This window comes from Pezoporus occidentalis, unplaced genomic scaffold (genome assembly GCF_034315485.1).
Source record: "Pezoporus occidentalis ecotype Australia unplaced genomic scaffold, CSIRO_AGI_Poc_V1 ctg93, whole genome shotgun sequence".
Taxonomy (NCBI): Eukaryota; Metazoa; Chordata; class Aves; order Psittaciformes; family Psittacidae; genus Pezoporus; species Pezoporus occidentalis.
In genome coordinates, this window is record NW_026916294.1 from 4,858,858 (window position 1) to 4,871,566 (window position 12,709).

General features: G+C 45.5%; 1 protein-coding gene across 1 annotated transcript in view; it reads left to right on the top strand.

The window, feature by feature from the left end:
* Window positions 1–11,856, top strand: part of CAPN13 (calpain 13) — a 48,517-nt gene extending 36,661 nt beyond the window's left edge. Inside the window, exons 17-22 of the mRNA XM_062605706.1 lie at window positions 941–1,009; window positions 2,000–2,078; window positions 5,475–5,591; window positions 8,482–8,537; window positions 9,544–9,596; window positions 11,323–11,856. Coding sequence (XP_062461690.1) covers window positions 941–1,009; window positions 2,000–2,078; window positions 5,475–5,591; window positions 8,482–8,537; window positions 9,544–9,570 — 348 coding nt within the window. The 3' untranslated portion in view covers window positions 9,571–9,596; window positions 11,323–11,856. The remainder of the gene's footprint in view (window positions 1–940; window positions 1,010–1,999; window positions 2,079–5,474; window positions 5,592–8,481; window positions 8,538–9,543; window positions 9,597–11,322) is intronic.
* The last annotated feature ends 853 nt before the right edge of the window (window positions 11,857–12,709 follow it).

A 12,709-nucleotide genomic window follows, 5' to 3' on the forward strand; every position in this document is an offset into this window, starting at 1 on the left:
TACAGCTTTCTGCATCTAGCCAGTGAAAGAGACTTTTCCCCCTTTTCCAGAGCCCCTCCTGGGTTAAGTGGGCACTGTGAATGCATGGTAGATGCAAAGAACTGACAAAGCTACTGCTCTGCTTTAATTCAAGATGTATTTTCATTCTCTGAGCAGCATATTACCCATGTACAGTGTGACCTGTCCCAACCTGCAAAGACAGGATTAGCTTTGTTCACTCTGGTTTTATAGCAGTGGCACTTATCTGCTTATATTTCACTGGTGATGAGTTTTGCTTTCAGGGAGCTTTCACCATCCCAGCTGCATCAGGTGAGGCGCACATCTGCCCAGGACTCCTAAATGGTGTGTGGAGGGGAGCAGGTCCACTGACATAGTCCTTCAAGCACCCCCAAGGGATGTCTACTGGCACCCTGGGCTCCTGCAGCTCGTGGTGGGGAAGTGTTTCCTCACATGTGGTATATGCATGGCTCAAAGGCTGCTGGTGCCTTCTTGACAACAGCAGTCGGAATCGGCTCATTGTGCTCTTGGCTCCTTCAGTCCCTGTTCCTCCAGGAGGATCCACCTGGAGCTAATACTATGCAAGGCAATATGCACACATTGCCTCGAGCACGGGGTTGTGTTCATCCACATGGACCTCTGTGCTCAGCGGCTAAATGTCAACTGAAGTGATCACTGTAGGTTCCCTTGTGGTTAAAGGTGCTGTATAAATAGAAACCTTTTGTTGCTTGTGAGCACAGGTATGAGCAGCTGTACAATGTGCCAAGCAGGTGAATTTAACTCTGAGCATGACTAAGAGCAGAAAAGCTCTTGGCTTTCTCAACATAAAGTGACAGACAGAAGAGACTGCACCTTTTGTCTGTCTTTATGTGAAGGCAGCATCCTTGGGAACAAAGCCAGGTCTAGCTCTCATTAACTGCTCAATACTTAACTAAATGCACAGCTCAACTCGAACGGCCGACTCACACTGCAGGAGTTCGGGAGCCTCTGGCGAAGTCTCACTAAGTACACGGTACATGGGGGCTGCTCTCTTTGCTCATACTGCACTCCTGGGCTTTTCATCAGCAGGGCGCAGATGCTTGGTGAGATCAAAGCAGTGGGGGGAAAAATGTTGCTTGCTTAGGGGGTCAGATTTGTTCTCATTCAAAGGCTTAGGGCTTAGGAAGCAGTGGTGTGTGTAAAGTGCTCCAAACGAGCAGCCGAAGCTTTTCTATTGCAGGGAACATTGAGGGAAAAGTGGGAAAAGGTAGGAAGACCAATTAGGCTCAGAATTTGATGGAAAGCTTTGTGCCACCACCGGCAATGTTTTTAAAGGCTTTCCAAGCTGAAATGAGTTCTTGAACGGAGTAATCTGAAAAATGTCATTTCCTCATTGCTGCAGTTTGTAGTGGAAACCTGTAGGATCCAATGAAAGTTTGGGAGAAATGTCTGCTCCGGGATAGGCATTAGGTCTAGAAGCAGTGAGGACGCTAGTTTGCTTTCTAGGGTTGATCAGGGTTGGGTGGGCTCTGCTTTGTTTCATGCCTCCTGAGATGGCCTTAGACCACCTAGGACATGGGGTGCCAGTTCCCTTTCTAGCAATGGTGCTTTTCCCCCTGACAGAGCCTCAAGTGTGGCTTATGGGGTTTCAAGCTGTGTTGGGAAAAATGACCCCACACCATTCCGGGACCCAGGGACTCCTGGTTTATTTGATGTGTTACAGACAATGTCTTTTTGTCAGTCAAAGTGTGAGTATTTCCATTGCTGCCTGCACACATTAACCAGGGGGAGTCAGCAAAAAGGCTTCCACACACCCGAAACTGTGGGATTTCTTGCACAGTAACATGCTATCTGAGCCTTCTGGAAATGGGTCTCCCTTGCCGTCGTCACCCCATCTCACCTGTTGAACTTCCTTGCAGCCTATTTATTAAGGAGAGAAAGCATTCTGTGTAATTGAGTGCAGTAGTAAATTGGGGGAATGTTGATATGGGCTTGAAATATGCCCTTTTCTGGATTTTTTTAGGCTATCTTCAGCAGGGAAGACAGGAATCAGTCTGGATTTCTGGATATATCTGAACTGAAGAGTGCAGTACAGGCAGCAGGTATGTCCATAAGCGCTGAGCAACTCCCTTTCTTGTCCCTGTTGCAGTGAGGGAAAGGGTGAAAAAGAGCAAGGAAAGAAAAAAGAGCTTCAGGAAGAAAGTGGTTTGGATTGCACAGAGGTGCCAGTTAAATCTCAGCTCTGCTCTAGAGTTGCAGTTGTAGGGCAGTGAAACTCTTTTCAGGGAGAAACCCTTAGCAATGCAGCTGGTGAGGCAGCAGGGATGCAGGGAAGCACAGCACTGACCAGAGCCTGCAGACAGCTTATCTATAGTCTCTCTAGGCCACAGACAGAGCATCCAGCAGAAGAAAGAAGCAAGGAAGAGTCGATGCTCGGCACTTGCCCCAGTTCCTGCCGTTTCTCTCCAGGGCAGTGACTTAAGTCTGTAAGGGAAAGCCACAGTGACAGGCAGTTATTTAGTTTGCACTGACCTCTGTTGGCTATGTGAATGCTGAAACTTGCAGTGAGTGCATGGTAGCACTCCAAACACAATCACAGAATCAACCAGGTTGGTAAAGACCTTTTAACGTCATCCAGTCCAACCGTTTCCCAGCACTGCCAAGGCCACCACTAACCCATGTCACTGAGGGCCTCGTCTACATGGTTTGGGAACACTTCCTGGGATGGTGACTCCAGCACTGCCCTGCGCAGCCTGTTCCAATGCCTGAGCACCCTTTGGGGAAGGAATTCTTCTTAATATCCGTCTAAACCTCCCCTGGTGCAGCTTGAGGCTGTTTCCTCTTGTCCCATCCCTTGTTCCTTGGGAGCAGAGACCAGCCCCCTCCTGGCTCCATCCTCCTGTCAGGCAGTTGTAGAGTGATCATCTCCCTCCTGATCCTTTTCTTCTCCAGACTAACCCCCCCCAGGTCCCTCAGCCATTCCCCATCACACTTGTGCCAGGCCCTGCACCAGCTCCCTTGCCTTTCTCTGGCCCTGCTCCAGCACCTCAATGTCTTTCTTGTGTGGGTCCCAAAGCTGAACACAGGATTCGAGTGAACTATATGAGCGAAACGTTTTAGCTGGGTCATCTCTTCAGAGACTGTGTGTGAAATACAGCTCTGAGCCACCGGTCCTCTAATAACTGTACAGTAGAGAAGCTCCCATTTGGCTTCCTGGAGCTTGGAGCGGGGTGCTGTCCCCAGGAAGAACCCAGTGCAGAATTGCTATCCATAGAAGCCATCAGCACAGGGTACGTATATGTAACTTTTTTGCTGCTGAGAGGTTGAAGAGCTTTAGCATCTTCTGCCCCCGAGGAGCGCAGCACTGATGTGCCAAATGTCAGAGGAGAAGCTGCCAGGTCCATTCTGTGAGAAAGGTGCTAAAGTGTAAAACTGGGAGGAAAATTGTACCTTGAGGAGTCCTGGCAACCAAAGCTGTATTTGAAGGGATAAAAAGGCACTGCTAAATGACAAACTCAATACATGTCAGGCTATAAGCGGCTCTGAATAGGGGAAAAAAGAAAATTAAAGCTTATTCTTGCCACCTTCTCAGCCAGACAGCTGCATTTGGATCTGGCTTTGCACTAGGATGACCCCAGCCCTGGCTTGTAAGCAGGAAGGAGTGGACAGCCCCAGAAAGTGTTTGGTGCTACCTCTGGGATTGTCACTAATGTATTTAAATACAGCTTCTAGCCAGCTGTCCCCGGTGTGCTCAGTGCTTTCCCCAGCAGAGCAATGAGGTGTGTGCCTAATTGTCACTGTTGCCCTAATGCTTCAGAGCTTAACAATGATGGGTCGGGTTTTCTGCCAGGATAAAGCAGTCTTGCTGCATTAACAGCAGTGCTGCCCTGACATGTATTTAGAAACAGCTCATTGGCAATATTAAATGCATCAGAACAGTAATAATAAAAACAAAAAGGGAAACATAAAGTCTGTGTTTTAAAGTCTGACTAAAACCAGAGTAAGGAATCCAGGAGGCAAAAGGTGTGGGGAGTAACCTCACAAGCAATCAGTAACACATAACTGAGCCATCTTGGGAACAGAGAGGACTGACACCTCGGTCTTGCTGATGAAGGTAATTGAGAGACATTGCCAGGTGAGCAGTTTTCAGAGCATATCCCACTGCCCGTGCCAAATTGTTGGTGTTTTACTAGTGTAAGACATTATTACAACATCTTGTAAGCAGCACGAAAATGCTTGCTGGAATCTGCTCTCCAGAGGGAGCTCGATTGAATTCCCACTGCCTCCCAAAGGTTAAAACTGAGATAGATAGAACTCACTGCTCACTGCTACAGTGTCTCTTGGCAGCAGTTTAAAACCAGCATCAAAGAAGAAATGTCATTAATTAGATTTTTAATTACTGGATTTATCTCCTAGGGGAAAAAAAAATTAAAATCAGGGTTCTCTTACTTGGAATGTGGCTTAAGCCCAAATGTATTTTATTTATTTAAATATCCAGCATTGTGTGTCTGCTTCCTGCTGGAGACCTTCTCCAGCTAGGCTCATGCAACCAGATTTGGTTGTCGTACTAACCCACCTCCATGGGTGTATCTCCCCCTACGTAGATGTGGAGAAACGATGTCCTTCTTTTCTGCTTGTTTAACTGATATAACTCCATAAGGAGTGCATTTAAAACTTCAAAGTTTAGAGGTGGTTGAAAAATGAGGAAAGCTACTTCTCGTCTAGCTGAGCCACTGAAAACCAGGGACAAATGAGACTTGTCTGAAGTCTCGGAGAATGCATTAAACCAAAGCTATTGGTCCAGCTCTCTGCAGAAAATTTCTCTTTTGTTTAGCAAATCAGCTTTTAGTGCAAAATACATTTAAATCGTTCCTTTTATATAGCCAGCACATTTAGGGTAGTTTTATTTACCTAATAAAAGAATCATTCTAAAAGGCAATCTTTGTTCATTCAATTGAATACCAATTTCCATCCAAACAGACTGTGACACAAATTCTGAATAATCAGCTAATAAAAAGGAAATGCACCCTTCACCATTTCCTAATAGAAGAGAAAATGTAAAAATTAAGGATCCCAGGCATGCTGCACCGCATAATAGCACGAGTATGTAGCATCTCCCTGTTTAGCAGAAAGCAGCAGTGGTATTGTAAATGCTACACCAGACTTTAACAGTTATAAGCCAAAGAATATCACCCTTTCTTATAGAAAATAAAAGCTAAAAAGGCAAAGCAAGGTAACACTAGATTATTTAGCTCAGTGTTTCCTGCTTGCTGACTGAAGCCACAGTTCTAATCACTGGAAGAACTCTGATTTGCCATCACTGTACCCCAACTCCTTTGCACGAACCTGGGGAAAGGCAAACTGCTGTTTCCAGGGATGCAGAGACCTAACATGACAAGGTGGGGTCTGATGGAGGGCCCAGTTTATCTGCAGGGTGCACAAGGCCATCAGAGCTGGTCCATCATCTCACAGTGCTGTCATTCCTCTTCCCTCCACAGGTCTGGCTGCTGATGATCAGCTCCTGCGCCTGATGACCTTGCGGTACGGCGATGCTGCCAGGAGAATCGGCTTCTCTGACTTCGTGTGCTGCATGCTGCGCCTTGAAACCATGACCTGTGAGTCTCAGCGCTGGGGCTTGGGATAGGGCAGGGGCTGTGGCAGCGGGGGAGCTTGCAAAGGCACACTGAAAGCAGAGGCAGGAGGCAAGGGACACAGCGCTGGATGTGAAAATGCATGTCCAACACATAGCTTGGAAATAGCAAACCTGCCCCCAAAGGCCAGGCACGGTCCAGGCAGCCCTTTGAGCAGCCTGTTTGCCAGAAGCCAGATTTGCCTCCTTCCCACAGGAGCAGCTGGCTGGTAGAGAGTGGTTTAGTGCTGGGAGAAAGCAGCTGGGAATACAGTGATGCTCTCATTGAAAAGAGCCAGAAGGAAAGTTACCCCACAGTTTCCCATCAGAGTTCATCAGACTGCCTGTGGGCTGCAGCAGCACCACGCTGCCCTGTGATGTTAATGTATACCCAGAGCTGCTTCAGCTGCCAATCCATTTTTGCTGTGTGAATTAACCTGGCCTCTGCAGGCCTGTCCTTAGAGCCCCTGTGCACTAAGACTCATTTTCTGAAACCAACCTGTGTCCTTGTGCTGGTGCCCTTCCACACAAGCTTGAGCGTCCTGGTCCACAGCAGAGCTCTCTGCAGGATGATGTGGAGCGATGCTGGTACCACTGAGGCGAGAGTGCATGCATTCATGCCCAGTGGAGAGGAACAAGGCAGCACATCTCAGATGGAAGGCTTTTTGTGGTTCAAAATCAGAGAAGTGTAAATCACAGCAAAGGAGGTGCTTTTACATACTTTTTTCCCCTTTTAGTTGGAGAGATGTTTTCCTCACCAACTTATGTAAAATTCTCTCAGATTTTGGCAAGGAGGAGGTCTGAGGTCCTTCTCAGTGGATAACCCCCCCATGCCTGTGTTGTGTGCAGCCATTGTCTGGCAGTTGCAAGGAGGGAATGTCTGTAAATAAGCCTTTGCCTGAAAGTAAATGGAATTCTCTTTTAGGAAAGCATAATTTTTACTACTCTAATAATAAGCATTTTGACTGGAAATGCTGGTAGTTAAACAAACCCAGCAATTGTGACCCACGTGCTAGAACATTGCTGCAGCAATTTAGTTCATCTTTGGAACGAGCTGGGTTTCGACAGCGCATGGAAATGAGTGTTCATTATTTCCCATGTGTTTTTACCACTGATGTTTGATGGGCCAGTAGTGGTCAGTGGATCCGCCCAGATGACACTGCCTAAAACCCCATTTCAAGGGAGTGCAGCTCATAAAGCCAGACTGTGTCCTGATGTTAATGCTTTCATTAAAAGAAAGATAACTTGTAAACAGAAATTTCCCTGTGATTTTACATGTCTTTTGCTGTAGATGAAATTTTTTGTGCCTAAATTACCTCCATGGTTGTTTTTTCTTATCTTCAAAAGGTCCTCTTGCAACTTACTAATGTGCCAGCGTAAAGACAACTTCTTTACATCCATGTGGAAAGGACTCTCTGAAAGTTTCATTGCTGTCTGTAATGAGGATCATAAAACGCCCTCAACTCTTGCAGTTATCACTTGACAGAGGGTTTAATGGGGAATATATTTCTCAAACTTTTCAAATCACTGTGAATAAGATCACTACAGGAGAGGATAGGAGTGCCACGAGGAAATAAAAGGCAGTTCACCTTTATGATGGTGTGAATGCAGCAGGAAAGTTAAAATCTGTTCCATTAACTCATTGCTTATCCTTTCAAGACAGCCAGGGATAAGACCCAAAGCAAAAGCAGCAGCTTCTTTGCAAACTGTATTTAATGGGAGTTAATGAAGCAGTAAAGGGGCACTTACCTCTACCCAGAGGAGATAACTTCAGCCCTGTCATTTGTTCCTAGGAAGACTGTTAGGTGCAAGCCCAGCCCTGCAAATGCAACCTTGCCAAGGTGCTGGGTGCAACATGGGGTTTCCTTGTTCTATGGCTTTCTTCAGAGCACTATAGGCTGGATGTGCTTCCTCGTGCTGGTAGCTCTGGTTGTCTCCTAAGGGCCAAATGGGCAGTGCACGCCTATGCCCTGTTGCTACACTCACCCAACAGCCTTGCACTTCTGTCTAAAGCCAGGCAGGTTTCAAAACATCCATGGTCTTACAATGCCTTTTCCATTCAGGGTGGGAGAAAAGGCTCCTGGAGGAACGTGTCATTCAAGGATAGACAGGCTGAAATTTGTTCCAAGTTTTTATTACTGTTTATAACAGCGCGTTTCTAGGAGAAAAGTGATTTCAAAATAAATAAACAGAACTCAAAATTCTACGTTTTGACTTTATCCAAACACTTGGATTTAAATGTTTCTCCTAGACCAATTGCAATATAAATGTGCACATAGAATATCAATATTTGAATGGATTTATATTTCCTGATGGCAAAGTGTTCTGTCAGAAAACTTTCAGCAATGTTAATTTCCAACTGGAGCTGAGTAACAGCAGCATCTGCATTTATATTCCCTGGAAAAAAACTCGCAAGGCATACTAATGACTTCAAGAGAATCGGTTTCTTTAGAACACACTGTGATCACTCACTGCCAGGGAGGATGGGAAAGGACCAACAGAAAGTTTCCCTGTGGGAAGATGTGTTTCATTAGCTCACTGTTCTCTTGTCAGTCTTCGGGCAGGAGGTGCAATTGGAACAAATTGCAGGAGGAGATGAAAGCAGTCACATTGAGCACTCCCTATCCCTATACTCAACTTGCATTGTGGCCCTGCAATTGAGATGCCTCTCCAGCCTGTGATCCCAGGGCCAAGAAAAAGGGGGTACCCAGCACAGAGATGTGCAGAGGCAGAGCAGTGTGAGTGGACCCGGCAACCAAGGCAGAGCATCCCAGCACAGGGATCGCAGCCCTGCTCCTCAGCTGCCACAGCCTTATGTCTGCACTGCATTCTTGTTTTCTCCTCATGAAGTGAGATTTTCTTTGTTCCAACTGCAGATGCATTTCAAAACTTAGCAGAGGGCGGATCACAGATTTTGATGACAGCAACAGAGGTAAGAGTGCTCCTTTCCTTCTCTCCAGGTCTGAGAGTGGGCCCATGGAGTACGTTAGTTAAAGATGATGCATGATGTATGGTACTGGGGGGTTTGCCTCTGACACCAACAGTGTTGTTGCCTGGCTGGATGTGCTTCATGGGTGGGAGGTATTTCCCAGTCATGCAGCCTCGCTAGGGTGAGCACAGCTCAGTGGTGGCCATCCATGTCTGAAGCAGAGTCTTCCCTTACTGCCCCAGACTCTCATTGTTGGAGACATTGCTCAAAGTGACTTTGAGGAAGTGACAAAAAGAAATCCATGTCCTCATTTCTTACTGCCCCATCTGTTAATTCTGAGTTGCAAAACGTCTTGATTTTGAGAAGGAAATAGCAGATAAATGCTTGCTGCTGCTGTTTGTCTTGCAAGCACAGCCTGAAGGATAGGTAGCGGAATGGGGATCCATCAAGCTTTTTATCAGCTAGTCTAAAGCAAAAATCCTGCTGTGCTCCATAGTGATATGCCTGAGTGCTGCATTTTATCAGTCTGGGGACTGTTATTTGACAGCACAGTGTTTAAAAAGATCTTTCACAAAATCCTTTTACAATCTTGCTGGCTCCTGTTTGCATTCCGTGCTTAGTTCAGTGTCTCAGAGTTCATTAAATCTGGTTTGCACCAAAAGCTGAGCATTTCTCAAGCAGAAGCCCTGAACCTGTGTTATGATCTGTAGGATAGCCACATTCCCAAACCCTGCTATCCCTTCCACTTGCAATCACACAGATGCCAGCCTCTCCCAGCAATTGTTCCTGCTGCAGATGCTGCAATAATTTATCATGGAAAGCAACATACGGAAAGTGTGTCTGGGTCTGAATTGTAATAAGGGGGAAAGGCAGTTCTAAAACCCCTTATCTATCCTGTGCGGGACAAAAGAACTGTAGTCATTGACTCAGAGCCTGGAGGTACCAAGACACATGTTTGAATACTTAGCTTAACATCACTATTTAAATGCACCTTTTCTTCTTTTTCCAGTGGCTGACTCTTGTCATGTACACCTAAAGAGATGTCAGAGCTCAATGTGGCTGGTAAGAAATCTCCTTAGTACTATACATACTGAGAGAAAGGGGTGGATGTCCTTACAGCAGCCACAGTGAATATGAGTGGGGACCTTACAGAAAGCTCACCCTGGGGTTATGGTGGGTTTTGAGAGAAAGAGAAGGGTGAGAGCTGCAGCATGAGTGGGGCTGCAAAGGGAAATGGACTTTGAGCTGGTTTTTCTGGGGAACTGCTGATGGTCTGGTTGCTCAGACCACCAATGGCTCAGTTAGCCACGTGCCCCCTGTTCCCTCCTGAGATAATACATTTTCAATAGACCAGCTATCTGAACATGTCTTATTTGTCTTCCTCTGTGGGATGCAATTAGTCCTGCATATTCTACATAGCTGCAGCAAATGTAAAGCCAAGAACAGGATGTGAATAAGAGGTCACTGAGATTTCTTGGTCAGTGTTTCACATTTTTAATGGAATTAAATGGTTTGGTTTACCTTTGAACAACAGTCTCTACCTTGTGCTTTGTTTGATGCTTGCTCCCTTCATGTCAGGCCTAGAGAGGGGCTTCTTTACCCTGAAGTTTACCTGGCCTTTCCAATTTTGCCGCTTGGGTCTTGTGAAGGATTCTGCCTTTTCCTACAAAACTGATTATATATCCTAAACCATGTTGACCATTGTGCTTCTATTAGCCCACAGGGATGCAGCTATTCCTGTTGCAATGGTGAAGTGCTAGTACCGGTCCCAGACATTTGGCACTGAGGAGAAAACAAGGGGAAGATGTAATCCATAGATTAAACACGCAGTGAGGAGCCACCAGCCTACTGCCACTGTATTGCAGCTGAGCCCAGGAACTGCCATGGGCAGGGATGTGTTCCACTAGAGCAGGTTGCTCCAAGTCCCATCCAACCTAGCCTTAATATACGAGCAGCATCTCTGGTGTCTCAAATCCTGTTTCCAAAGGCAGTTGATATTGGATGCCAGATTTGGTGAGAAGCTGGAAAGGGAAATGTAAAATCAGGGTGTAAACTACACTCCCTCAGGGGCAAAACATGGTAGATTCAGACTCAAGGTAGGGATGACTCCATGTCCCTTGACTCCAGGACAGCATTCATGGCCAGCTGCTCCTCTTATCTTCATTCCTAATTGCATCCAGTACGTCCATTCGTATCAGGAGCTGAGCTTCTCCCCTCAATATGCCTTCACCCCTCTGAGCACAGTTTGCACAGCTATTCCTTTGAAAGAATGGCCTTTGTTTTTGGAGAGCTTTGGAGATTGCACCTTCCCTTTGTCACAGCAAAGCTGTATTTTGCTGCGTTGACGTGCAGAAACAGATTATTCACAGCACAGCACCCACCCCTTGCACTGCAGGCTGTCATTAGGTAAACATGAGCCTAGCAGGACCTCGCTTTGGGGGATGAAGTTGCCTGAATTATTGCTTGCAAATGATATTCATAGTCTATTTAGCCTTCCTTTTTTCTTTCATGAATCATTCATAAACTGATCATAACTCCTGCGAATATATAATTAATCATAATTTTCACTTATCGGCTTTGAATTAAAATCACTTGAGCAATTTAGCAGCCACTTGCTGCCAGAGACTGGGCACCCTCAGCATGGGCCCCTCAGAGGACTGAAACTCTTCAGACTAGAGCCTAACAAACACTTGGTGTTTGCTGAACAGCATACTCTCATTAGTGACTTCTAAAGACTGATCTCCAGCTACCTGTGTTTTGAGTGAGCCTTTTTTACCTCTTGTTATAGGTGGCTTTTCTGCTCCTCTGCAGGACACAGCCCAAGGCCATCCGACACAAGAGCCATCCATGGGGTGCTTGAAAAGCCACTGTGAAGGAGTGAAGCCAGGTTCCCCATGGATGTCTGCTTATGCTTGATGACACTCAGATGTCAGGATGAAGAGTCCTTTGCAGGCAAAGGGGAGCTGCTTTGGACAGAGAAGAGGAGATAATGAGAGAGCTCCATGGGCGAGCTGCTAGTACTTAATGGTCTGCTCAAGCTTGAAGTGCTGACTATAATAATCTCCTTTCATCTTCCTGTAAATAGTATGGCTGGTTCTCCTGTTAATGCACATTAGTCAGGAACAGCTCCATTAACTCCATGGCAAACAAGAATAGAATCAGGCCTTTTGGGGAAGGAGTGTATCAAATAGGTAACAAAAACAATTAAGACACAGTTGTATTTGAATTATTTCTTAATTTGCTTGAGTGCTATTTCTAAATGCCAGAAAAAGGTTGAAGAAATTAGTCATAATTCATAAATAGTGCCAGAAGCTTTGTGATTTTTTTTTAACATTTTATTAATAAATTAAAAGAAAAAGAAAATCAAGTCTTGTGCACATTTCAGTTCACCAGCCGTAGGGATTCCATTTGATTTGCTAGGGCATTGAAGAGGCATATTAGAGATGTCAAACAGATTGCTCAGTGGTTTGTTTCTGGTTCCCAGCATCAGTATCAGGACTGTCTGGGAAGAGACAAGTTCCTCTTTCTCTGCCCTGATGTCTTTAAAAGTATAGGGCTTCTTCAGATATAATTCCTGCTCAGAAGTTTAACTTAAATGTGCTAGATAACTGTAACCCTGCTGTAGCCCCCACAGAAACTCCACCTTCAGAGGTTTTGTTATGGTGATAACAGTGAATCTACTGATCAATTCCACTCAGCTATTGAAAAAAGAGATCTCTGAAAACTGTGTCTGTGAAAATGCCAAGAAGGATGCAAATGTCAATGGATGAAAACAACTCAGGGTTTCCATGGCAATATACATCACACCGTGCCTCACCCAGACCTTCTACACAAGTTTCCGTTGGGCCATCCACACACTAGTAAGAGATTTACTTCTTTGGCAACGAGATGTTACATGGCACAGCAACAACTATGTCACAAGGTAAAGAAGGGATCCGAGTCTTTGTTATCACGAGGTCAGTCCACGCAGTGTCTTGTTCTGCAGCTTGGAGAGCCCAAACTTTCACTGAAAACGATAGGAAAGGAAATCACTAAAATTAGGTTATTCTAATGCTTTTTTCAGTTAAACAAGCCAATTCCTTCTCCAGTGTGTGACTTACACATCCCACCTGAAATCACTGGTCATTTATTAAGCTCTCTGAATATGCCGGCAAAGAGAGAGGATAAATGAAAAA